This window comes from Mesoplodon mirus (assembly GCF_964341445.2).
Source record: "Mesoplodon mirus genome assembly, chromosome: 5".
NCBI classification, from domain to species: Eukaryota; Metazoa; Chordata; class Mammalia; order Artiodactyla; family Ziphiidae; genus Mesoplodon; species Mesoplodon mirus.
Genome location: NC_138980.1, coordinates 107,827,246 through 107,854,518, shown reverse-complemented (window position 1 = coordinate 107,854,518; position 27,273 = coordinate 107,827,246). Strand labels below are relative to the sequence as shown.

Below are 27,273 nucleotides of genomic sequence, written 5' to 3'. Positions count from 1 at the left end.
ACAAGAGTTAATTTTTTAAAAGGATAATAGCTTGGATGTATATGTGCTTGGCATTCAGTATATAAAACTTTCAAAGAAGAGGCTCGCCTTTCTCTGTACAGCTACCTTTTCATTTTCTTTCTCTGAATAGACCTATAATATTCAGAGAAAATATCAAGAATAATAAATCCAAATCTCTGTATAAAATATACCTTCATGACACACTCAAGCTGGAAATCACAGGAACCAATAAAAATGCATGCAGCCTACTGATAATGAGGTCAGAAATACAAATAAATTTACTTTTAATGAAGACTGGAGGCACAGTAATCAAAGTGTTAAAATTCATTTCATGCATATCTCATTTGCTTCCTAGCTGATATTTACCACACAATCTGTGAGAAAGTAGAGACCTAAGATGCTCCAGATAAATGGCTCAATTAATTGTACAGAGGTAGACTTCTTTGAGCTGAGCCGGAGCTGTGAGCTCTTTATTAAAAGCACTATTCTGTAGCCCATAACCTTGTTCCTTGACTCCTCTCTGGTTTCCAATTTAAACAAGTCCCCATGCGGCCTGCTCTAAAGGGCTTTGTCTCCCTGTCATTGTTAAGAGAGCTGAGGCATCCTGGAAGTGTGAAATCAGACCTCATGAGTTGAACGGTTCCCCAGGGAACGCTGGACTGCACAGAAGGTCAAAGTCATGGGCCGGACCATCTGAAAGTGTCTGATCGCCGGTCTGTGACACAGCAAGTTGGGGTGGGTTGTGGAGGCTAGACTGAAGAGGACTGAAATTGAACACATCTTAATTAAAGCCCACAGACAGCAAAACAAAATGTTTTCTAGGCAGCCTGTCAAATGGGGCTTAAATTTAGCTCTGCTAATGAATCTGAGCTGCTAACTGTTATTTCTTAAGATAATAAGACTCTCACGGAAGCTGATAAAAAAACCGTAGCATGTCTTTTTCTGCTGTTTTGTTACTGAAATATTTTCCAACAATGAAGACAGTTTTCCTAAAGAAAAACATGGGAAAAGTCTATGCAAATAAAGGGGTAGTCAACAGCTCTCTTAAAAACTGGTAGATTTCCAGACTATGGAGCTGGTGAGTTACAAATCTTTGTGTGTAGTGTTGTTCTAGAAAAAGATATGCTATTTCAATGACAGCTTATGTTAACTGTAAAATTCTCTCCCTCTCTTCCTTTTTTTTCTCTCTCTCCCTCTATTGTTTCCTAAAAGAGATGGCGCATTAATTTGAGAGATCAATTCACCTGGAGTGAAGAAGTTTTATATTAGTGTACCTTTTAATAGAGTGAAAAGGTAGGGCATCTTTTGAAAGGGTTTCACAGTTTCCCATATCAGTGTTTCTGAAACTGAGTGGCTGGTAATCCCTGGGGAGGCTGTGACCTCTTCCTCAGGAGCTCAAAAAAAACCCAGGGGAAAATGAAGGGGAGGGGCTGAGGAGAAGAACCTTTTTCTTTTTCTTCTCTAAGAACTTGAAAGAACCAATAGGCCAAGTCTAAATACGCTGCAAAGAAAGCCTCACTCAATACAGAAGACTTTAAATGTTCGGCTGAAAGCAAAAATTAGGCCCCGTCCAAGGAAGAATAATTAGAAACTAGAAAAGACCAATTCCAACATACATGAACTGTTTCCCATCACCACCACCAAAAAAAAAAGTCCACCATTGGTCTCTCTCTCCTCACAATCTGTCCAGTTTCAGGGAGCACTTGATTTAGTGGTAGAATCTTCCCCCAGTGAACACAGGGCCAGAGGATCTGCAGGTTTTGCTTTGATGATCCAGAGAGACATTAACCTTTTCACTGGTTACGTGAAAGGTAAGTAAGTTGTACCGTGCAGTATTTTTCAGTTAATCAAACTTTTTCCCTCACGAAGAATTTAGCTGACCAACTTTGAAAACCGGAGTGCCACTTTCTCAGGCTGTGAAAGGCTGCCCACAATTTGACTGAAATTTCAATCCACTCTTGTGCCTCGCTCAATGCATGTGTATGTGTGGGAGTTGTAAATTGAGGCCTTAACCACCAGAGTTAATCTCTTTTTAAAATCTGTATTAACCTTAATGATTTGAAGTGCACTGTCCAACACTGGGCTATTGAGATGGAAGAAAAAACTACCCTCGACTATCAACAGTTTATTAGGGGCTTAACTGAAGTGACCTACTGTAGTAGACTTCAGCTGAACAAGGCTATAGGCTTTTTGTGGAAAGGGAAAGAATTGAGGGTTTCATTAAAAAGTAATTTGTGCTTTATACTCACTCATTCAAAGAGAGTCTCAATTGCTCTTTATTCACACAGAGTTAATACAGTATCACAATGTTTCTCAATGAATGTGTTGTAACAAAAGAAAAATTTTACATTTTGAAAGGAAAAAACTCTTTGTAACTGCAGTAAGATTGATGGCTACTTAAAAGATTATAGAATCTCTTTTCTCTTGTGCTCATGCTAAATGACAGAATATTGTAATTTAAAATTTTTTGCTTAAACTATGGAAGTTTAACTTTATGTTTTAATCATTAAACATATTTTAAATATAGGGTAAAGTTGGGCAAATATGAGTTTGTGTTGTTGGACTTGTCTGGGAAAGTGTTCAGAAACCAACTAGGTATCTTATAGCTATAGCCTCATTCATATCAGGTCAAAAAATATTTTTTGCTATCAGTGATTTAAAATGTCCCCTCTCCATCTACAACAATCCTAAATGGATGCTAATTTGAGCATCTGAAGACACACCATGGACGCTACTCCCTTCTCTCAAACTGTTGCTGAATATCTTGTAGAGCCTGACTATGATTATCCACTGAGATATAAAACATATTTTTAAAGTTCTTCTTTGAGGAAGTAGGAGATAAGGTATGCAAAGAGCTTATTTGTGATAAGCTCAAATTTCATGATACCCAAATTTCATGATAAAGACCAGGAAGGATCAGTATACATATAAATATTTATCCTTTTCAGAAGTAAAGACTTTTTTAAAAACTTGGTAGACTATTCAGACATTTCTATCTTAAATACATGGTCCTCGGTTTCTGCCACCATCACAAATGTCATAAAGACCACAAAAGGTCCAAGAGTGAGCAAGGTCAAAGACTGAATTATCCTCTTGCCCCTGAATAGTTTAACATCTCTCTTATTCAGAGCACATTAGATTATAAGGTCAGTGAGGAATGAGGAATCATTATGTCTCTAAAACTAGAAGGAAAAAATGGAGGACCTGTTATTTAGTATTCCCCAAATTAAAGTTCATTTTATCAGATCAAAATTATGTCTCACTGAATCCCTAGGGAAAAGGTGATTCTTATTCACATTAATTTACCTAGAACCATTATGAAAGAAATACATCTATTTTTTCCAGCTTCAAGAGAACATGTACTTTAACTTGCTTAGTGGCATACAGGCCAACTGGGTTAACGTGGTTTGCATATTCATGAAGTTTCAAAAGCAATGACAGCTTCTCTCCAAGAGAGACAAACATATAATTGCATTTAACTTGTGTAATGGGCAGGTATATAAACTTTTGAAGTAAAGGGGACTTGAATTTTTCTGTAAGAAATTACTGTGCCCACTATAAATACCCAGTGATAGTTCTTAACACTTAGGTGCCCTCTGAGATACTTTTTATTTTAGGCGTTTCTCCCTATCTTCAGATGTTTTTAGCCCAACACTGGTTGCTCCCCTACCCCGCAGAAAATCCTGAAGAAAAGTGAAGATATTTCCTATGATGGTGAACATCTAGGCCATGAATTCCTGAATCTACCTGCTGCTGGGAATCAAAGGCTGGCCAGAACATCTGTAGTGTAAAAGCAGCCCTGAGTTCCTGTTCTGGTCTTTAAGTTAATGTCCAAAGTGAACAAACAAACAAAAAGCAGTTAGTCAACCATTCACTGTTGACTGTTGGTTCTAATAACGAAAGCAGCATAATAATTTAAAAATCATTGTGTCCAGATTAATTTGATTTTAACCACATCAGAAATAAAATACAAAGTGAATAAACTTAGCATTCACTAATGGTTTAGTACAAGGAGCCACGTCAGTATATTTGCAAAAAGATTACAGACAATCCTCTCTCCCACTATTTTCAGGTATGCCTATTTTGAAATAATATCTGACAGTTGTTATTATCTTCTTGGTTACAAATGAGTTGATAAAATCCTCTTTAAAGAAACTGTAAACTCTCAACGTTTTTACTTTTATAACACAGTAAACATTCATTCAATACTATGCAAATATTAAAAAAATTTAAATATTGCCATTTTTGAACAGACATCTGCTATTTTAGTTTTAAGGCATGTGATCTTTTAATTAGGTTTTGATTCTGTTCCATGAATTAAGGGCAGCAGTGATCATGTAATGGGTTTGCAAGCCCTTATATGGTGGGAAAAGTACATTTCTCCCCTTCAAATAAGTTAGCTACCCTTTAAGGGTCAACTTGCTGGCCATTCACAGTGGTAAGCATATTTCCACAAATAATAAGTGGACACTTTCTTTCAGGAACAGGGAAATATGCACAAAATTGGTCAAATCAGTCCTATTTATTATCCACCTTGAGATGGACAATTTAAGGAATTGTATAAATACCCCCCAAAGCCTATGAAATTAAAGAATAAGTGAATGCTCACATAGTTGCAAATTCAAAACAATAATTTAATTCTGGAAATTGATGAAATAATTAATTAATTAACATGTCACAGAAACAGCAATATCCAAATCAGGAAGCTTTAAGACATCATACTGAGTCTGGCATTTTTACAGGCCTGCTTCTTGGTTAAAAAAAATATTTAGAACAATGCAGATATTTAGTTTAGATCCAGAATGATCTCTGGGATGTGCTAGGGAATTTGGACAACTAAGGGATTGTATCAGCAACCCAAATACCAACAGTTCATACCAAGGAATTGAGCATTATGTATCTAAACTTTTCAGTGAACTATGCAGCAGATTTCATGCATGTTTGAATTATCAGTGTTGATGCTACAATATCATCTGAGGGAAGCTGATACTGTCTAAGAGAAAAAGATACAGCATTACTACCCCAAAATGCCAAAATGATGAAACCTGGAAGAAATATAACCACTATGCTGACTAAGCTTTGGAGAAGGCAACAATTCAAAAGTTGTTTCCCTTTTTATTGTTTACTTTTTAACATGTTACCCTTCTTTTAAAAAGAAGAGACAGTATAAAAATCAGGTGGATAGCAAATCTTTGTAAGATCAACAAACTGTGTATTATTTACTCTGATGCTCGAGTCAGGTGAAATGAAAAGTTCAGTCATCAAATGGTGTACACCTTGCATGCTGCTTGATATACAGGCAAAAGGAAAACTGCATCGGCTCTTACCTGTGACATCAGCGGCCATTAACCCTTCTGCTCTGATCACTTTCACCTGGAGGAATCCCACATCTTTCAGGTTGTGAAATATCCGCAATGGGCTCTGAAAGAACCCAACATCAGTATTAGAAAAGAAAGGTCATAAAGGGTCTCAAAGAGTGCGCTGAGGAAATATTAAGTGTTACAGTTGATCTCAGGATGCTGCTTAAGTTATCAAAGGGATATTTGTGTTTCTTCAGTACAGATGACCTTTCCACCATCAAGAATGTATACAGACACAGACACACGCACACACACATTTATGTAGATAATTGTTGTTATATAAGTAGATTTTTTGAAAGAGTAAAAAATACCACAACATTTCTCCCCCGTAAGTAATTAGCAGTAGATGATGAACAATAAATTATAAAATATGACATGTCTGCATTCTTCCATCAGTCTCCTTTACCAAGGCGCTCCAAGAAATCTTTTATCTATGGGCATGATGATTTGTAGACTATTGATTCTTAATACTGAATCTTAAGTTGTTGGTTAAGTAACACACTTCAAACTTTGGGAATAAGAAAGACAACATTAAATTAATTATTTTTCTACTCTTTTCTTCTTGGGCAGCTTTGCAAATGGTAGGTGCTAGATAAGGGTTAAATTATTTAAGACTATTTTCTAATATTTGATTCAAAAGACATATTTCTACCACACACCTTTTAGGTGTTTTTAAAATTTATTTGTTTTATTTTTGTCTTCGAAAATAAATCAAGTTGATTAAAAAATAAATTCAAAAGTGATGAGTAATTTTTCTTAAATTTGTAATTTTGTTTGTCATAGTAGTAGGTATAGAAGTATACAAATTTTGATAGAAGAATCAGATCCAAATGCTGAAACCTATTTAATTTCATAAATTAATAATGGTAGAGTTTGAATAAGCGTAATACCAGAAGGAATTAAAAGAGGGATAGCAAGAAAATAATTCAGAACTCTAATTAACGGACACAAATAGAGAGTAAAATCAACCTATAGAACATGATATGCATTTGTTTATTTATACTTCATTGCATCTTTCTCATGACAAGATCAGCACTTTTATTCAGTAAATCAAAGGTACTTCTTTATCATAATCGTTCAAATGCTTTAAAACCAGGAGCATAGCATAGTTTTACCTAATAAAGTTATCTATTAAAATGTTACTATGGAACATTCCCATCTTCGCATTGAGAATGTGAGAAGACTGACAAGCACAAGCTTACCATGATATTAACTTTATCAACCCCATGTGACTAGTCATTGTTTACACTGATGCTCTGACCTTGGCACACTGAGAGGAGGAAAGGCAGATAGACGTGTAATCTTAGAGCCTAACTTTTAAAAAAGAGTGTTTAGCACAAGGATTAGCTCTTAATCTTTTATTGTTTTTAAACAGTTGTTTATCACCCAAACTGTGTTGAAACTATGCCCGTGACAGGGTTCAATAAAAATGCACTTCTCTCTCCATTTACATTCCTGTAAATTACAGTTTAGAAGTGGAAACTTTAGACCGCAGTATTATAATTCAGAGATTTGTAGGCATGTTGTCTTCCTAAGGGCGTAATGATCAGGTATGGGAAGCTGCTTCTTACTCAGAGCTTACTGAGTGTTACAGACCAGGTAAGTCTCCTAATCTAACGATGGAGAAGAGTTTTAGCAAAAGGTTCCTGTCCTTTAATTTTTAGGAGCAATTTAAACTAAGTTTCACTGTGACTAAAACAAATATCTTCAGTCAGAGAATCGTTTTCATTCTGGTAACCTCACTGCAGAGTCACACTGCTTCTGGTGCTTCAGCTCCTAAGTTCTGCTTTCCATTTGGAGGGGTAATTATTATTTGAAGGTTTCATTTCCTCGAGTCAGCTGATGTTCTGTAATTTATTGCAAACTTCAACTGCTTAGGCCAGTAACACATGGATTATAATAAGACCATCAAAAAACAAAAAAGGAAAAAATGTAAATATATCAGTTTAAAAATATAACTTTAAGGAATGCTTCATCAAGAGGTATTCCTGCCTTGTTATTTATGGTTATTTTAGAAGGCCTCAAAACCTGGATGGCTTCTGAAGCCAGAAATTTCCATAGCAGAGGAATCTATGATTTGCTGTGTATCCTTTCAGCCCTCAATAGATGGGAAAAGATTGAAAGGCTCTGGAGAGGAGTCCTCTTTATTTTTTTAATGAAAGGCTGTATAATATATTTTCTCTATGGCTGCAGCAGCTGTCAGGGAGAGCATCTCAGTTCAGCTCTATTACGGGAGAGGCAATACCCCGTCCTATGGCATCGAGATGCTCTGAGGGGCCAGAACTGATTGACAGCTTGTCACCGTGACGTCTTATTCCATCTCTGTTATGGAGAAAATTAATGTCACACCACCAGCCTTATGACTCGCTGTCATCTTAGAACCGCTCACCTTTTATCAATGCTCTAAATAACATTTCAAGCCTATCGTCTCACGGTGGACAATCCGGTCAAGGGACATTAAATCAGATGACTGTGAAATGTCATAATAAAAATGGAATGCTAACAACTTCTTCTCTAAACTAGCTCCTCTGGTTTTTAAACTGTGACAAGGGGGAGCAAGGGTTCAGCATCCCCATTCTGAAAAGGTCATACAATCGCTCTTGGTCTACTACCCATTACTACCCGCCCCCTGTTGACCTTCCCTGCTTCCCCACCACCCGCCCCGCAAAAAGAAGAAACAAAAAGAAAAATGGAATTAGCCATCTTTTCAGAATGGGGTGATCAAATAATGGCACACACAGTAACGTCTGTTTAATTTGTGGGGCTTCAATGCTTTGCAATGAACAGCTGAATGACAGCAACGGAGAACCTTTTCAGGGCTGTTTCTTATGAGAGTGGGGCAATCCACTTACTTTCCTCACCAGAACCAGAGCCAAATCAAATTCTTAGGTTGAATCTAAACTTAAAAAAAATAAATACACAAGTTCTCACAGGAAAACATATGTATAATTCTCCAAATAAACTCTTTTATATTATATGTTTCTCCAAAACAAGTGATATTTCAAACATCATACAGTATTCATTCATGTTATAATCTATAGAATAAAAAGGAAACACTCTGAAACCCTAAATTACAGATCTTTGTCCTTGCGTTGCTATGAGTAATCAAAATACATGTGCTATATTGCATACACTAGCTTCTTACAAATATGATTCTAAAGGGAGATACAGGCCTATGCTTGAAATTCAGGGCTAAAAAAAAGTATATTTAAACTTGGTTCACTTTTTAGTATATTGAACAGAATATAATCTGAGAATTAGCCAGGACATCCACATAATATTTTACATTTTACTGAAATAATAACTAATATTTGAAAGTAGGTATAGAAACAAATACTCAAATTCTAAATGGAAATGGCTGATTTAAGGAATCCCTTACAGCAAAAAGAAAAAAAAAAACAGTAATTGGATCATTTCTAATTACCTAGCCCGTAGTATCATTCTAATATACGGGATAGTATCAAATATTAATCCATCAAATACAATATTATAATACCTAGAATCATTTTTATATTAATATATGAATTAATTTCTTTAAAATTGTTTTAATTCATGAGTCTCACTTCTGTGAACAGGAGAATATGTCTTGGTGGGTACCAAAATGTGAAATAATTTTCACAACTGCATTTATATATTAGAAGAGGCCACACAATATCTTGGGCTCTTAGGTGGTTTAAAAATATATACTGTTTAGCCTTGCTAAGTCACCTCTATTAAATTGTTTATGATAACACTGTTGGTGGATGAGTTGTACAAGCATTAGCAGACAGCTGATTCAGTGGAGATAGCCAGAATAAATTTGCTGAAGCACACATCCTGCTAATCTGTTTGAAGAATATTGTAGAGCATTAGTACCAGCACTTCATGTTATCTGCACAGCCTGATAAGGTACATCTTTATTAAATTCAGTTATTGGAAGGATGTCAGTCAGCAAATAGGAATATTTTAAAATCTAAAAAAAAAAAAAAAAATTAAGCGGCTCTTTGTTAGTCAGAGCTTGGTTTCATGACTGAGTGTCTAGAGGAGCCTTCTAAACACCTGGCAGCATTGTACAATACAAGCTTTGTAATTTTAAGTGGAAAAGCTTTTCTTTTTTCTTCCAGCTTCACGGGTACCGAGACATTCACTTTCTCGAGGCTTCACTAAGAGAGAACAATGGAGTAAGAGCTCCCCTCTCTGTTGATTCAAGAAAACTACATGGTGGGAAATGCAGACCGTGAGGATGCTGGGAAATAGGTAGATTTGGTTGTGAATGTTTGGGTTTGATAAAATTTGAGAAGGGTACTTATTTTAGTGACTCACTATGCCACCCTATCACTCCACATCTGATTGAAAGGTAAGAAAGCTTCCTTTTAATTATATTTCACATTCGATTTTTAAAAATTAAAGGAATGAAGTGAGGCTTTTCTAAGCAGTTGAAAGGAAAAAGTATTTCTGTGAATATCCTCCAGTAACCAACCTACTAATTAAAAAGTAGGTGAAGTTAACTCCATTTCAAACTTGTAAAGACAAAGAAATCTTAATTCCAATGACAAATAATCAATGAACTCATTTTAAAGTATTATATAAACTCGACTTTCCATTACAGGAAGTTTCCCTGCATGATCATTTTGTGGTGTGATAAAATGACTAAGGAGAAGCTCAGGATCTAGAACTTGCTCTGGAAGAGAGTCGAGAGAAGGCCAGGTGTCTAGATATCCATGGGTACCCCAAGTGCTTCTGCAAAGATATGCATGGTATTTGCATCTGCCCAGGCTTCTGCTTCTGCTGATTCATCTGTCAGACAGCTTTGCAGATGTACTTCTATCACTCCATGTAAATTAGTTACAATCTCTTCTAGTCACCCATGACCCTGAAGGAGGAGGCTTACATACGTACATATCTCTTTAATATTTCCTCGCGTTCTTTCGGGTCCTCCAGGGAGTTGATGGAGAGGTCAGAGATGCTGACTGTGGCCGAAGCTGTCAGGGTGACCAGCAACACCAGGTGCCCCTCCCCTTCCTCCAGCTGCAACTCCAACTTGTGTGTCTGTTCCCTACTGAGAGCCGACAGGTCGATCTGGCACCTAAAAAGAAATGTTTTGAATTAGCAAAAGGCTTTTTTTTTTTTTGCCACATCAAACAGTGGAGGTGCAGGCTGCTCAGAGCTATGTGAAAAATAAATCAATGGAAATACCATTTGGACCACTGGAAGCATATGTATTTCATGTCAGCTGACTTCACAAAATTCAGACTCTGATTATTTTAGTATCTAATTGCTTATTTCTTGTAAGATGCAAAACAAATGTGCTTATCTGATTTGATTACTACCCACTATCACCATATTTATAAATCAGCAGGGGCTTTCAGTCCCTAGATGGCCCAGATCAGTGGGGCTTTGCTTACAGAGAGACTAACGTGAGCTGTCTAAAGAGGCAAACTACCAAGAGTGAATTTTTGGGTCACTCTAAAACAATAGGTGTTTTGCCCTCGTTCTGAAATGTTATTAAGCAGAGAATAGACCATTTACTATGATGATGTCATACGTTTTACATTTTTAAAACCATGCCAATTTATTCATAGAACACTGCATAAATCTAAGTTAACAAACAAACAAATCCTCTGAAAACACTACAGCTGAAGTGTTACGGACGAGAGTTGCCTGAAGAGAGACTTCGTAATAGTATGGCAACCCATGCTCGATATATCACCTCCTCAGAGCTGAACACTTTGCAGACTCTTTTCTTAAAAATGTCAATTGATTGGGAAGAGAAAGATACTGTGGTGACCAAAACCACAAGGGCAATAATCAGAGAGAAAGGGGGCAGACATGAATAAAAGACATTTGAAACAGGAAATAGCCAATTATAAGAATAGATGTGGTATCGTCATAAACAAGGGGTGGTCAGCTATTAGGGACAGATTAAATTTTTGCCCTTTCTTATTCTGCACTCTATTTATTGTTTATTATTTTGCTTTTAAGTTAAACATCTGCGAATAGGGCCTCAAAGCTTATGGTTGAGTTCAAACATCTTTAGTGAGAGTGATTTTAGAAACTGAATCAAAGTTTGACATTTATGTTTTATTTGTGCCTATCAAAAATGACATGAAAGATAGCCAGACTAGAAACAATTGGGAGAAAGAGGAATATAGATGCAAGAAATGAAGAAGAATAGAAACGTCCTGGTCAGTGACAGAAAATCTGCATGCACTAAATGCTAACTATCGAGACAGCCGGAAATTAGGGTCTGTACCAAGTCAGGAAAACATCTTCCTAAAGTTAGGATGTATATCAAGTAACCTCACTGTTTCTGCAAACACAATATCCATTTCAAAATACTCTCACGCTGTCCCCTTAGATTCTAAACGACGAAAAAACATATCAAATGCCTTATTTAATATTCAAATTTTAATTGGAATTAGTTCTTAATAATACCTGGAACGAATTGAGGGTTAAAAAATGCAATAGTGAAGAACAGCTAATCAAATGCATTCTCTAATAAAAAGGAGAAACATGAATATGATTTTCTACAGATCTTTCCAGCATCTGGCACAGTGCCTAACCTATAATTTGTTGAATGTGAATGAATCTTTGGACTAGATTGAGAGTATAACACTGGAGAATTGAACAGGGATGACAGTTCAGATAGTACTTTTGGTTGGTTAACTTGGGACCAAGAAAGGTCTTTCACTCACTCTGATCATGCATTTCCAGTCCTGCTCATGCCCTATTCCTATGTATGATACTGCATCACTCTTAAAACACATTGAAACCTTCTGGAGGATTTCCTTTTATGCCTATTACCATTAAGTGCTTGTCATTTAGGTGTTGGCCTCCTCCTCTTTTATATTAGAGTCATTGCATTTAATTCTTTAGAGTTGGGGAAGGTGTTCTAAAGATGCAGTCCAGGAACTGCAAACTGGCCACTCTCAGATCAAAGTTGGTCCATAGATTTGTTGTTTTTATTGTGCTAAAAAAGTTTTGAATTTAAATAACTTTAAAGAGAGAGCAAATGTCCTCTGAGTTATTGTCCCCAATACTGTCTAACTTACAGCTGGACTATTTCACTTAATTCTGTACCCAGTGCCAATAGGCATAAGGATTTGTGATCCTCAAAATCTCCTTAATTTACCAATGAGGAAACTGAGGGCCAGAGAAGTCACATGAATCAATGGAGATACACAGTTAGTTATTAGCAGAGCCAGACCTGAGCCTAGCACTCTGGAATCTAAGATCTAGGCTTTTTCCTTAACCAGTCTGTCATTGCTGTAATTGTGCATCCTGGAGGAGTGTGCTATGTGAGGCAGTTTTTAAACGGGGTGATATCCAGACTTGTTTTGAACAGGACACATTAACTCAGGTTTCAAGTACAGAAGTGTGTTATTTTTATGCTTTAAAAATACGTACGAACTAGGAAGAATGTTGTAAGTAATTGCTCTTAGAAGATGATAAATTAAGACAAAATTAAAAATTGAATTTTAAAAGCTATAGAACTAATAAAATTTAAATTACCATTGCACATCTACAGGAAGGATTATACCTTTCTGCTGAAACTAAATTTTCAATATTGGGTATACTCGTAGAAATAGTCCCAGGTTCTGTCCTATATTTAATGGTTCAGAATTTTGACTATAATCATTCTCATATAGAAAATGCCTATGTATACACATATTTTGAAAAGAGAGCATTAATGAATTCAAGATGCTTTTTGCTAGTTGAGGTTACTCAGATCTCCTATTCATCTAAAAACTCTGCTCAGGAGTAATCCTCAGATGCCATTTAAAGCAAAATGTCACCTGATAACCCAGCAAAATTGTCCTATTAACTTCAGGATAAAGTCAGCATTACAGCATCACTGATATCTGCATTAAATGGATATCGAATCAGATTATTGCTGGAATTTGGTGGAGAAAAAGCTTTTGCTATTCCTTTGTTGTTATTGAATAAATATGTACAAAGATGGAACTCCTGCAACATACTGTGTTGCAAAGTGAATTCAGGACTAATTACTAGGGGCCAGTGCTATGGTTTGAATGTTTGTGTGCTCTCCAAAATTCATATGTTGAAAACTAGTGCCCAATGTGATGATATTAAGAAGTGGGGGGCTTCCCTGGTGGCGCAGTGGTTGAGAATCTGCTTGGCGATGCAGGGGACACGGGTTCGTGCCCCGGTCCGGGAAGATCCCACATGCCGTGGAGCAACTAGGCCTGTGAGCCACAACTACTGAGCCTGCGCGTCTGGAGCCTGTGCTCCGCAACAAGAGAGGCCGCGATAGTGAGAGGCCCGCGCACCGCGATGAAGAGTGGCCCCCGCTTGCCACAACTAGGGAAAGCCCTCGCAAAGAAACGAAGACCCAACACAGCCAAAAGTAAATAAATAAAAAAAAAAAAAAAAAAAAAGAAGTGGGGTGGTTGGGAAGTGATTAGGTCATGAGAGTGGAGCCCTTGTGAATGGGATTAGTGCCCTTATAAAAAAGGCAAAAGAGAGATCTCTCACCCCTTCTATCATGTGAGGACACAGAAGAAAACAGCAGTTTATGAACCATGAAACCAGACACCAAATCTGCTTGTGTCTTGATCTTGGACTTCTCAATCCCCAGAACTGTGGAAAATAAATTTCTGCTGAATTCCATCCACCCAGTCTATGGTGTTCAGTTATAGCAGTCCAACAGGCAGATTCACCTGTACTTGGCTGCCTGTACTATTATGTTCTCAACAAAGGAAGGATTCACTGTAGTTTGGTTACAGAAACACTAGGTGATCAATCAGGTGGTTCAGAATAAGCAAAAATTGATGGTTTTATATTGTTATGAAAATGAAAAGGCAAATTTTTAAAAGCATTGAAGCAAATTCATGAACTCCAAAAATATATACACAGACACATTCACAGGGGAAAGAGCCTGAGACTGGGCATCAGATTCCCTTGGTTCTAGCCCTCCATCTGTCACTAATTAGTTGGATGACCTTTTCCAAGACAACTTAGCCCCTGGAATTCCAGGTTTCTCATCTGTGATATGAGGGAATTGAACTAGATGAACTTCAAATTCTCAAAACTCTCAAATTCCACAATTTATTATAACTCTATCCATGTTTACCCTTGTTTACATCTTCCTTTCTTTGCAATTCCACAAACCAATAAAATGGTAAGAGAACAAATTCATCTTACAGGCAATGAAATGTTATTCTTCAGATGTATTACACATCTACCCTGCTGAAAAAAGTCTGAATGTTGGTGCCAGAAGGCAGACAATCTAACCTAATATCAAATTGTCTTCTAAGGAGCACTAGGAGGGGGTGCATCCAGGTCACCATGCATGGAGTAAAAAAGGGAGTGTGGATTCTCCTCTTTTGTTCAAAGAACAGCTCCCCTTACATCTGTTTTATATCTGGGTTCCACAAGGAACTCCTGGGTCCTCAGCTGCCTGCTTTGCCTCAGCCTCGACTTTGGCTGGGTCTTTCCAAGGGGCTGGTCCTCATCCCACCACTGTGACCAATCGGCTGAGTCCTTATAGGTCTTCCACCTGGGGCTGGCCTAGGACTGTCCTAACTTTCACTTGCCCAAATGGGCTGAGCACTCTGCTTGGCTGCCACTGTACATCTAGGCCCAACTGCCACATGCCCCAAATTTCTGGCTTCTAAGGCCACTTCTACACTTGGATAAAAAGCCACACTGTGGAGTATGGGATCTGGCTTCCTGATCAACTGCCAAAGAAACCAGATGAAACAATGCAGAAGTTTTCTACTTATGGGGTGAACTTAGATCAATGGCATAGGTGAAGGGAAGATAACTCCCCACGCCTTCCACCCTCTCACAAACCATTCCAAAGCAGGATTCTCCATATTGCCTATCCACATGTGGCCAAGTGGGCACACCTGCTGGGCAACCACTGTGTCTCTGAAACACAGGGAACATGGCCAGCCCAGAAACTTATCACCGTGCATTACTTCCTAGTCTTCCCTGCCTCATGTTCTTTCTCTCTCTCTCTCAGGACCTGGGATTATACCTCCCAATTAAGTATCAGCACCTAATCCCTGCCTCAAGCTCTGTTTCCTAGGGAACCTGGTCGAAGGCAAAAATTATTGATACAATTTAATCCCCACAGTTACAGATGCCCAAAACCCAAACCTGACCATGTCCCACTCCTGGCTCCCCACCACCTTTAAAATATCCTTAGTAAGGCAATGGGGCACTCCACAACCTACCATCAGCTTGGGTGTCATTTGTTGACTTACACTTACTACTTAAGTAATTCCTGACAGCTTGTAATTCTCCCATCATCCATGCTAGGGCTCATCTGTTTCTTTGTGTTTGCATGAAGCAACCCCTCTGCCTGAGATGATGTATCTACCTATGTATGCTTGGCTAATCTTTAACTAATTCTCATTGAAATGTCTTTTCCTGTCAATCTCCTGATACACCTCAAGGGCAGGCACGTAGCACAGAGCTGGAATATAGTTGATGCTCTGTAAGTATTAAAGTACTTATGGATGAGGAGACAGAGGTTCAGAAAGGCGACAGTGGTAGAGCTGGGATTAGCCTGTAATGTGCTCATGTTACCATTTCTATATTGTCTTCCCAGAGAGAGGGTTGATTTCTTTCCAACACTCATTCATTCACTCATTCATTAACTATTTATTAAGTGCACGGTGTGTCAGGCCTCTGTTAAATTTGGGGGATTCAGCCCTTTCTAAGCCTTCTGGTTTCTCACATCCTTATTTCCAGAACTACCGCAGACCTAGTGTGTTGCTTTTAGTGAAGTTATTTGGCTTCAGAGTTCACGTCAGGGGTTCAGAACACCAAAGTTTTAACAAAGCTGAATTATTCATTAGTATTGTGATATCAAGCAAGTTATAAACTTTTTGTGCATCAGCTTTCCTCGTTTATGCCTTCTCTTTGCATAGAATTGTAAAAACACAGGAATAACAGATGAAAAACTACTTTGAAAAGATGAAAGTACTATGTAACTATAATACATAGTTTTATTATCTCATATGCCTTAGTTTGATATTGTACAATTTTAAAATGTACTGTCTGTTCCGAACTCATCAGTCAATCAATTATCAATAGAAGAATCAAAAGAGACTCAAAACTGAGATTGGAGAGCTATTTTCTTTCATTCCACAAATGGGGAAACTGAGGCTCAGAGGAATTAAGTGACGGCAAGACTTCACATTTACTGACTTCCATAGCAAAGCTTGAAATTCTTTACACCTTTTAAAAACTATATGCATTAGTTAGCCACATGAAAGGAATATATCACATTTATTTGGTGACGTTTTCCCCTAAGTTCAAGGAGAAAAATTTCAGTATTCTTGTCACCTTTTTCTCCCCGCCTTTTCTTCTGCCATGTCTAAACCAGTAACCAATGATAGTTTTACCCAGATGAAACAGTTTTGTGATTAGCACCGTTGATGTACACACGGGGTACAGGACATAAATGTTAGGCCTATTTGGATGTATTTTTTAATTTAAAATAGGACAGGATTCAAACTTCATAAATATTTTATATATGCATTAACACTGGTAGCCCATACATCAGGTATGTCACATGTGACCTGCAAGTATTTTGAGGGACGAGCAGAAGCTGCATGACATGGAAGGGTGGACAGTGGCCCCCAAACTTGCTGACTGGCTTTCAGTGAATTGTAGTCCATATATGCTCGGTTAGGTGGACTTACGGATTATATCAACTAGTTTTAACTGAACTAATCCTCACAACATGGACAGTGGCTTTCAAAAATCCCAGTAAATTAGGAGGTTGGGATTAACATACACACACTACTATGTATAAAATAGGTAATCAACAAGGACCTACTGTATAGCACAGGGAACACTACTCAGTACTCTCTAATAACCTATATGGGAAAAGAATCTGAAAAAGAATAGATATATGTATATGTATAACTAAATCATTTTGCTGTACGCCTGAAACTAACACAACATTGTAAATCAACTATACTCCAATGTAAAATAAAAATTTAAAAAAGATCCCAGTAGAGAAACTGTGGATTGAGTATAATACTAATTGAACAAGCATAAGGGAACAGAATGATAAACAAGAACACACAGAGTTGACACGTTTACTCCTAGCCCATCTGTCTGTCAGCTACACTCTGATTCTGGTTTACAAACCAATAGTGTGGCATAATCAGATCTAGCAAGAATTCAAAGAAAATTCAACTTAAAATTATCAGGAAGAATATCTGCAACAAAAATTTACATCTCCTCTAACAAGGAACTTCTAAGTGTGTTTTGTGCCCTGAAGTACTAGCTCATGATATTACAAAGCCATCATGATAAGAGGACATTTAAAAATGAAGCCTTCAGGACAGGAAGACAAGCCTCTATAGAATTTCTTTGGTGGGGGGGTCATTTCTAAAAACACATTTTACTAATTTGGACCAAATTTAACGGTAAAATTAGGAAGCTTTTTGAGATTTATTGCATGAGAGCTACTTTACGTTAGTAAAACAAACACATAGTATAAGATCTTATATTATAAATCAATATGATACATAATTCTTTAGAATCTTTGCATTTTAAAGAATTCAATAGGTAACCACTAATGTGTTTTCAAGTTTCACGATTACGCAGTGTACACGCCACCTCTGACATTACTAACTGCTAATGCAGTTATTGCCTTTCTGTTGTCAGCAATTGTCACTGTCCAACTGTCTTTGGGGAGACGGCTTTATCAGAGCATACTTCTACAAACTTGGGAGCTTCCCCATTCATTGCCTCAAAGGTAAGCTATTTAATATACACACTGTCTTTGGAAACTGCATGGTGCATGGAAACTGTCTTTGGAAATGCTTATCGTAGACAAAATACTGCAGTGAGTATAAACTTTCTGAGAAAATCTTCAGAAGAAAAAATAGTAAGCCATGAAAGAAAATGGATTAAAATCTTAATATACTTGGCTTAGCTTGAGTTTAGGAAAAACCAAGACAAGAATCAATGACATTCTTTACTGAAATACTGTCTCTTTCCCAAATAAAATATTTCACTCAATCCTTAGTAAGAAAAATGGTGAAATAGAAAGATTTCATTAAACACTCTCTTCAGTTTAGAATTTTCTCACTAATTATCTTTGTGCTCTCAAATTAATAATGAGGCAGGATTGCTCCTACTCTTATTTACGTAGGAAGTAGAACAATCATCGTAGTATTTATATCACAAATAAGAAACACTGCAAATCAGAATCTATAGTGTCAAATGCTCAAACGCAATGACCTTCAACTTTAAGAAAACATTAATTTAGTTAACATGCAAAGTCAAAGGCTGTTTTCCTCATTTACCACACTATACCTGGACAGACATACATGTACTATGTATAGTACATAGGAGGTACTCATTCCACATTCTCTTTCCTTTGGCATTAAATATAGAGTCATAGATTTATTTTATGATTGAAAGCATTTGTTCTTCACCCGGAACTTGCCCATTTGGTGTAACTTTTTCTTCTATATTAGTAATAAAAATTGTGTTGAAATAGAACTCTCTACTGAAGTTTACATCTATAGCACTTTATTGTCATGGGCAGTACCAATGCCTCGGCCCTGATCACAATGCAACAAATAAAGTTAATAGTAATCCACTAACCTAAAATATATGTGCTCCAAATCAATGCCACTTTAAAGATAAAAAAGCATTTTGCACACTAATAAATAATGCTATAAATCTTGCTATATTGGATTGCAAATAACTCGACTGAATGAAATTGCTTGACATGGGATTTACTTACTCTGCACGTTCATAAAAACAACTTGTTCTCTGACAGCACTCATTCTTGGCAATTTACCACAGCTGTCAGCAGACAATTTGTTCAGATTACTGCTCTGCATAAAAGTGTAACAATCAGGAGGATTTATTAGCTGATTATCGTAAAGGTGGCAGTCCGTCTTGCCTGCCAAAATGCAGGTAATCAGAAAGTTAAATAATTACACGCAGATTAACATTATTTCACCTTCCCTTGAAATCTGTAGTTCAGCGACAGGTAAAATTTGTTGTTCAAACTTGCAGTACGGTGCACACCACCCAAGTGGGTTTACTGACTTCTTGGCACTTTATCGAGCCCTTAATGGCTTCAGAACATACTGAACACCAGACTGAGGTGAAAGGGGCATGGACTTTAAAATCAGGAGTCCTGGATTTGAGTCTCAGATCAATCACCCCAAATTCACACTAGATGAACAATCTCTAAACCTCCTTTTTTGCTATACCTCTAAACCTGCCTCACTTTTTGCACCGGCAAAATTGGTACAATATGAAGCATCCTTGTTACCCCCTAATATTGAACTAATGTATGTAATAATAGTGCCCTATACAGTGTAAAGCACTATTATTATTGTTTCTTTCCATTCATGGTAAATTTATTTTTGTGTAAAATTTAACAACCAGATGGCATTAACTCACTTGATATTATAATGGTGAAAAAGTTATAAGTATCTTGGTAAATGCATAGGCTACTTTTTATTCAAATGCAACCATTCAGTATTTTTTAAGTACAAAGATTACTCAGACACTTAGACATTTTAACCCATTAATTCTCCCTTTTGAATTATATACAAATATCTTTCTTAATTATACTGAAACTTTGTACTTTCCACTAAGGCATGCTGTTCTAATTGCCTTTGCATTAACATCAGGTGTCAAATGCTATATTTATTTAGAGAAGGAAGAGCCATAATTTCCAGTATTCAGTCAAACTTCAGGTATTTAAATTTAAATCCAGCAAATATTTATTAAGCACCTATTACTTGCCACATACTTTAATAGGTATTGAGGATGCCACAATGAACAAAGCACTCAAAAACCCCTGGCTTCATGAAGCTCACATTCAAGTGATGGAAAATACATGATAAAATAAGTAAGTGAAATGCATAGTATGTCAAATGGTGATTATTTGGATGGAGAAAACAATTCTGGATAGAAGAAACGTAATGTCAAGGAAAAGAAGTTTCGATTTTAAATAGGGTTGGTATGGCTGTCTCCCTGATGTGACATTTGTGCATAGACCTAAAGAAGGTAAAGAAGCAAGGCAGGTGGACGCCTGAAGAAAGAGTGTCACAGATGGAGGGAAAGATCCTGAGGTGGGAAGGTATATGATGCACCTGAGGAACAGCAAAGAGGCTGGGACAGAGCAGAGGGAGGGAGGGGCAAAGTAGCAGAAGTTCAGGGCAGAGGGGTCGCAGGGCCAGATCACCAGGAGCATCAGAGGGCTCTATGAGGACACTGGTTGTACACAGACTGAGATGGGAAACAACTACAGGGCTTCGAGCAGAGGAGTTAAATTATTTTGCTGATGTTATGTGGAAGGAAGGAGAACAGGAGGCTCTTGCTGCTGCCCACATGAAACTGATGGTGGCTTCAACAGGAAACAGAATGATTGAGATGATAAGGGTGATTTCTGACTATATTCTGAAGGAGAAGTTTTCAAGTTGCTGAATGAATTTGATGAGAATGAAAGAAAAGAATAAAAAATGACTCCAAGATTTTTGGTGTTAGCAACGAACGAGAGAGAATCCTGACGGAGGAGCAGATTTGGGGCGCTGAGGGTGAGAAGTCTGGCTTTAGACCTGCTAAATTGGAGAAGCCTATTAGACGTCCAAATGGAGACTTCAAGCAGGCAGTTGGACGTGGAGTTAAGGAGTGGATCTGTATGTTTGTCGTTGTCAATCTCAGGTGGTATGGAAAGCACAAGAGTGGGTGAAGGCACCATGGGGGCAGGTATAGACAGAGAAGATGCCCAGGGAGTGAGCTCTAAGGGTCTCCAGAATTAAATCCAGAGGCAAATGAGGAAAAATCTGCGGGGGAGATGAAGAAAGAGCATGTGATGAGGTAAGAGGAAAACAGAGCCCTCTGTTCTGGAAGCCAACTGAAAAAACCTGTTTTAAGGAAGGAAGCTAACAGCCAAGCCCAGCGCGGCTGCTGGATCAGGTAAGATGTAGGTTAAACACTGGCCATTGAATTTAGCAACGTGGTGGTCACAGGTGACCTTGACAAGAGCAGTTTGTTGGGGCAAAAGCCTGACTACGTGGGATAAAGTGAGAATGGGAGTGGGTACTGTTCAGTGTAAAAATAGTTTTCACTGTGTTGACACCCCAGATTTGCAAGTGGCTCTTTCATTCATAGCCAGTCTTATCTTTGTAATAAACAAACAAACAAAGCCCTGTTATAGAGTATGCACTTACAAAAACGCATTTCAAAAATCATTATATGTGGGAGACCTTCAAGATGGCGGAGGAGTAAGACGCGGAGATCACCTTCCCACAGATACATCAGAAATACATCTACACATGGAACTCTTACAGAACATCTACTGTACGCTGCCAGAAGACCTCAGACTTCCCAAAAGCCAAGAAACTCCCCACGTATCTGGGTAGGGCAAAAGAAAAAAGAAAAAACAGAGACAAAAGAATAGGGACGGGACCTGCACCAGTGGGAAGGAGCCGTGAAGGAGGAAAGGTTTCCACACACTAGGAAGACCCTTCGTGGGCGGAGACTGTGGGGGGCAGAGGGGGGAAGCTTCGGAGCCACGGAGGAAAGCACAGCAACAGGGGTGCGGAGGGCAAAGCGGAGAGATTCCCGCACAGAGGATCAGTGCCGACCAGCACTCACCAGGCCGGGAGGCTTGTCTGCTCACCCGCCGGGGCAGGAGGGGGCTGGGAGCTGAGGCTCGGGCTTCCGTCGGAGCGCAGGGAGAGGACTGGCGGCGTGAACACAGCCTGAAGGGGTTAGTGCGCCACAGCTAGCCGGGAGGGAGTCCGGGGGAAAGTCTGAACCTGCCGAAGAGGCAAGAGACTTTTTCTTCCCTCTTTGTTTCCTGGTGCGCGAGGAGAGGGGATTAAGAGCGCCTCTTAAAGGAGCTCCAGAGACAGGCGCGAGCCGCGGCTAACAGTGCGGACCCGAGAGACGGGCATGAGACGCTAAGGCTGCTGCTGCCACCACCAAGAAGCCTGTGTGCAAGCACAGGTCACTCTCCACACCGCCCCTCACGGAAGCCTGTGCAGCCCGCCACTGCCAGGGTCCCGTGATCCAGGGACAACTTCCCCGGGAGAATGCACGGCGCGCCTCAGGCTGTTGCAATGTTACGCAGGCCTCTGCTGCCGCAGGCTTGCCCCACACTCCGTACCCCTCCCTCCCCCCAGCCTGAGTGAGCCAGAGCCCCTGAATCAGCTGCTCCTTTAACCCCGTCCTGTCTGATCGAAGAACAGACTCCCTCAGGCGACCTACACGCAGAGGCGGGGCCAAATCGAAAGCTGAACCCAGGGAGCTGTGCGAACAGAGAAGAGAAAGGGAAATTTCTCCCAGCAGCCTCAGGAGCAGCGGATTAAATCTCCACAATCAACTTGATGTACGCTGCATCTGTGGAATACCTGAATAGACAACGAATCATCCCAAAATTGAGGCAGTGGACTTTGTGTGATTTTGTCTGTTTAGCTTTACTTTTACCATTTGTCCTAGGGTTCTGTCTGCCCGTTTTGTTTTGTTTTGTTTTTAGTATAGTTTTTAGCACTTGTTTTCATTGGTGGATTCATTTTTTAGTTTGGTTGCTCTCTTCTTTCTTTCCTTTTTTTAATTACTTTTTGATGTTTTATTTTTAATAATATTTTTTATTTTTTAATAACTTTATTTTATTTTCTTATTTTCTTTCTTTCTTTCCTTTTTTCTCCCTTTTCTTCTGAGCCATGTGGCTGACAGGGTCTTGCTGCTCTGGCCGGGTGTCAGGCCTGTGCCTCTGAGGTGGGAAAACAAAGTTCAGGACATTGGTCCACCAGAGACCTCCCGGCTCCATGTAATATCAAACATCAAAAGCTCTCCCTGAGATCTCCATTTCAACACTAAGACCCAGCTCCATTCAACGACCAGCAAGCTACAGTGCTGGCCACCCTATGCCAAACAACTAGCAAGACAGGAACACAACACCACCCATTAGCAGAGAGGCTGACTAAAATCATAATAAGGTCACAGACACCCCAAAACACAGCACCAGATGCACTCCTGCCCACCAGAAAGACAAGATCCGGCCTCAACCACCAGAACACAGGCACCAGTCCCCTCTACCAGGAAGCCTACACAACACACTGAACCAATCTTACCCACTGAGGGCGGACACCAAAAACAATGGGAACTACGAACCTGTAGTTTATGAAAAGGAGACCCCAAACACAGTAAGCTGAGCAAAATGAGAAGACAGAGAAACACACAGCAGATGAAGGAGCAAGGTAAAAACCCATCAGACCAAACAAATGAAGAGGATACAGGCAGTCTACCTGAAAAAGAATTCAGAGTAATGATAGTAAAGATGATCCGAAAACCTTGGAAATAGAATGGAGGAAATACAAGAAACGTTTAACAAGGACCTAGAAGAACTAAAGAGCAAACAATGATGAACAACACAATAAATGAAATTAAAAATTCTCTAGGAGGAATCAATAGCAGAATAACTTGAGGCAGAAGAAAGGATAAGTGACCCGAAAGATAAAATAGTGGAAATAACTACCACAGAGCAAAATAAAGAAAAAAGGATGAAAAGAATTGAGGACAGTCTCAGAGACCTCTGGGACATTAAACGCACCAACATTTGAATTATACGGGTCCCAGAAAAAGAAGAAAAAAACAAAGGGACTGAGAAAATCTTTGAAGAGATTATAGTTGAAAACTTCCCTTATATGGGAAAGGAAATAGTTATTCAAGTCCAGGAGGCACAGAGAGTCCCCTACAGGATAAATCCAAGGAGAAACACACCAAGACACATATTAATCAAAATATCAAAAATTAAATACAAAGAAAAAATATTAAAAGCAGCAAGGGAAAAACAACAAATAACATACTAGGGAACTCCCATAAGGTTAACAGCTTATCTTTCAGCAGAAACTCTGCAAGCCAGAAGGGAGTGGCAGGACATATTTAAAGTGATGAAAGGGAAAAACCTACGACCAAGAAAACTCTACCCAGCAAGGATCTCATTCAGATTCGAAAGAGAAATAAAAACCTTCAAAGAGAAGCAAAAGCTAAGAGAATTCAGCACCACCAAACCAGCTTTACCACAAATGCTGAAGGAACTTCTCTAGGCAGGAAACACAGAGGAGGAAAAGACCTACAATAACAAACCCAAAACAATTAAGAAAATGGTAATAGTAGCATACATATCGATAACTACCATAAATGTAAATGGATTAAATGCTCCAACGAAAAGACAAAGACAGGCTGAATGGATACAAAAATAAGACCCGTATATATGGTGTCTACAAGAGACCCACTTCAGATCTAGGGACACGTACAGACTGAAAGTGAGGGGATGGAAAAAGATATTCCAGGCAAATGGAAATCAAAAGAAAGCTAGAGTAGGAATTCTCATGTCAGACAACATAGACTTTAAAATAAAGAATATTACAAGAGACAAAGAAGGAGACTATATAATGATCAAGGAATCAATCCAAGAAGAAGATGTAACAATTATAAATATTTATGCACCCAACATAGGAGCACTGCAATACGAAAGGCAAATGCTAACAGCCATAATAGGGGCAATCAACAGCAACACAATCATAGTAGGGGACTTTAACACCCCACTTTCACCAATGGACAGATCATCCAAAATGAAAATAAATAAGGAAACACAAGCTTTAAATGATACATTAAACAAGATGGATTTAATTGATATTTTTAGGACATTCCATCCAAAAACAGCAACAACTTTCTTCTCAAGTGCTCATGGAAAATTCTTCAGGATAGATCAGAACTTAAGTCACAAATCAAGCCTTGGTAAATTTAAGAAAATTGAAATCATATCAAGTATCTTTTCTGACCACAACGCTATGAGACTAGATATCAATTACAGGAAAAGAATCTGTAAAAAAATTTAAAAATGGAGGCTAAACAATACACTACTATATAACCAAGAGATCATTGAAGAAATCGAAGAAGAAATCAAAAAATTCCTAGAAACAAATGACAATGAAAGCACGACCACCCCAAACCTATGGGATGCAGCAAAAGCAGTTCTAAGAGGTAAGTTTATAGCAATACAATCCTACCTCAAGAAACAAGACACATCTCAAATAAACAACCTAACCTTACACCTAAAGGAATTAGAGAAAGAAGAACAAAAAACCCCAAAGTTAGCAGAAGAAAATAAATTAAGATCAGATCAGAAATAAATGAAAAAGAAATGAAAGAAGTGATAGAAAAGGTCAATAAAACTAAAAGCTGGTTCTTTGAGAAGATAAACAAAATTGATAAACCATTAGCCAGACTCATCAAGAAAAAAAGGGACAAGACTCAAATCAATAGAATTAGAAATGAAAAAGGAGAAGTAACAACTGACACTGCAGAAATACAAAGGATCATGAGAGATTACTACAAGCAACTCTATGCCAATAAAATGGACAACCTGGAAGAAATGGACAACTTCTTAGAAAAGCACAACCTTCGAGACTGAAGCAGGAAGAAATAGAAAATATGAACAGACCAATCACAAGCACTGAAATTGAGACTGTGATTAAAAATCTTCCAACAAACAAAAGCCCAGTACGAGATGGCTTCACAGGCGAATTCTATCAAACATTTAGAGAAGAGCTAACACCTATCCTTCTCAAACTCTTCCAAAATACAGCAGAGGGAGGAACACTCCCAAACTCATTCTATGAGGCCACCATCACACTGATACCAAAACCAGACAAAGATGTCACAAAGAAAGAAAACTACAGGCCAATATCACTGATGAACATAGATGCAAAAATCCTCAACAAAATACTAGCAAACAGAATCCAACAGCACATTAACGGGATCATACACCATGGTCAAGTGGGGTTTATCCCAGGAATGCAAGGATTCTTCAATATATGCAAATAGATCAATGTGATAAACCATATTAAAAAATTGAAGGAGAAAAACTATATGATCATCTCAATAGATGCAGAAAAAGCTTTCGACAAAATTCAACACCCATTTATGATACAAACCCTGCAGAAAGTAGGCATAGAGGGAACTTTCCTCAACATAATAAAGGCCATATATGACAAACCCACAGCCAACATCGTTCTCAATGGTAAAAAACTGAAACCATTTCCTCTAAGACCAGGAATAAGACAAGGTTGTCCACTCTCACCACCATTATTCAAAATAGTTTTGGAAGTTTTAGCCACAGCAATCAGAGAAGAAAAAGAAATAAAAGGAATCCAAATCAGAAAAGAAGAAATAAAGCTGTCACTGTTTGCAGATGACATGATATTATATATAGTGAATCCTTAAAGACTCTACCAGAAAACTACTAGAGTTAGTCAACAAATTTGGTAGAGTAGCAGGATACAAAATTAATGCCCAGAAATCTCTTTCATTCCTATACACTAATGATGAAAAATCTGAAAGAGAAATTAAGGAAACACTCCCATTTACCACTGTAACAAAAAGAATAAAATACCTAGGAATAAACCTACCTAAGGAGACAAAAGACCTGTAGGCAGACAACTATAAGACACTGATGAAAGAAATTAAAGCTGATACAAACAGATGAGAGATATACCATGTTCTTGGATTGGAAGGATCAACATTGTGAAAATGACTATAGCACCCAAAGCAATCTACAGATTCAATGCAATCCCTATGAAACTACCAACTGCATTTTTCACAGAATGAGAACAAAAAAATTTCACAATTTGTATGGAAACATGAAAAACCCTGAATAGCCAAAGCAATCTTGAGAAAGAAAAATGGTGGTGGAGGAATCAGGTTTCCTGACTTCAGACTCTACTACAAAGCTACAGTAATCAAGGCAGTATGGTTCTGGCACAAAAACAGAAATATAGATCAATGGAACAGGATAGAAAGCCCAGAGATAAACCCAGGCACATATGGTCAGCTTATTTTTGATAAAGGAGGCAAGAATATACAATGGAGAAAAGACAGCCTCTTCAATAAGTGGTGCTGG

General features: G+C 38.3%; 1 protein-coding gene across 18 annotated transcripts in view; it reads right to left on the bottom strand.

Annotated features, from left to right (window-relative positions):
• MCTP1 (multiple C2 and transmembrane domain containing 1) overlaps nt 1-27,273 on the bottom strand; it is a gene marked incomplete at its 3' end in the record, with an annotated part of 541,466 nt that overhangs the window by 185,886 nt on the left and 328,307 nt on the right. For all 18 annotated transcript variants that reach the window (XM_082620971.1, XM_082620972.1, XM_082620968.1 and 15 more), the window contains 2 exons: nt 10,239-10,425; nt 5,328-5,421 (listed from right to left, as the gene is read on the bottom strand). In XM_082620971.1, coding sequence (XP_082477097.1) covers nt 5,328-5,421; nt 10,239-10,425 — 281 coding nt within the window. The remainder of the gene's footprint in view (nt 1-5,327; nt 5,422-10,238; nt 10,426-27,273) is intronic.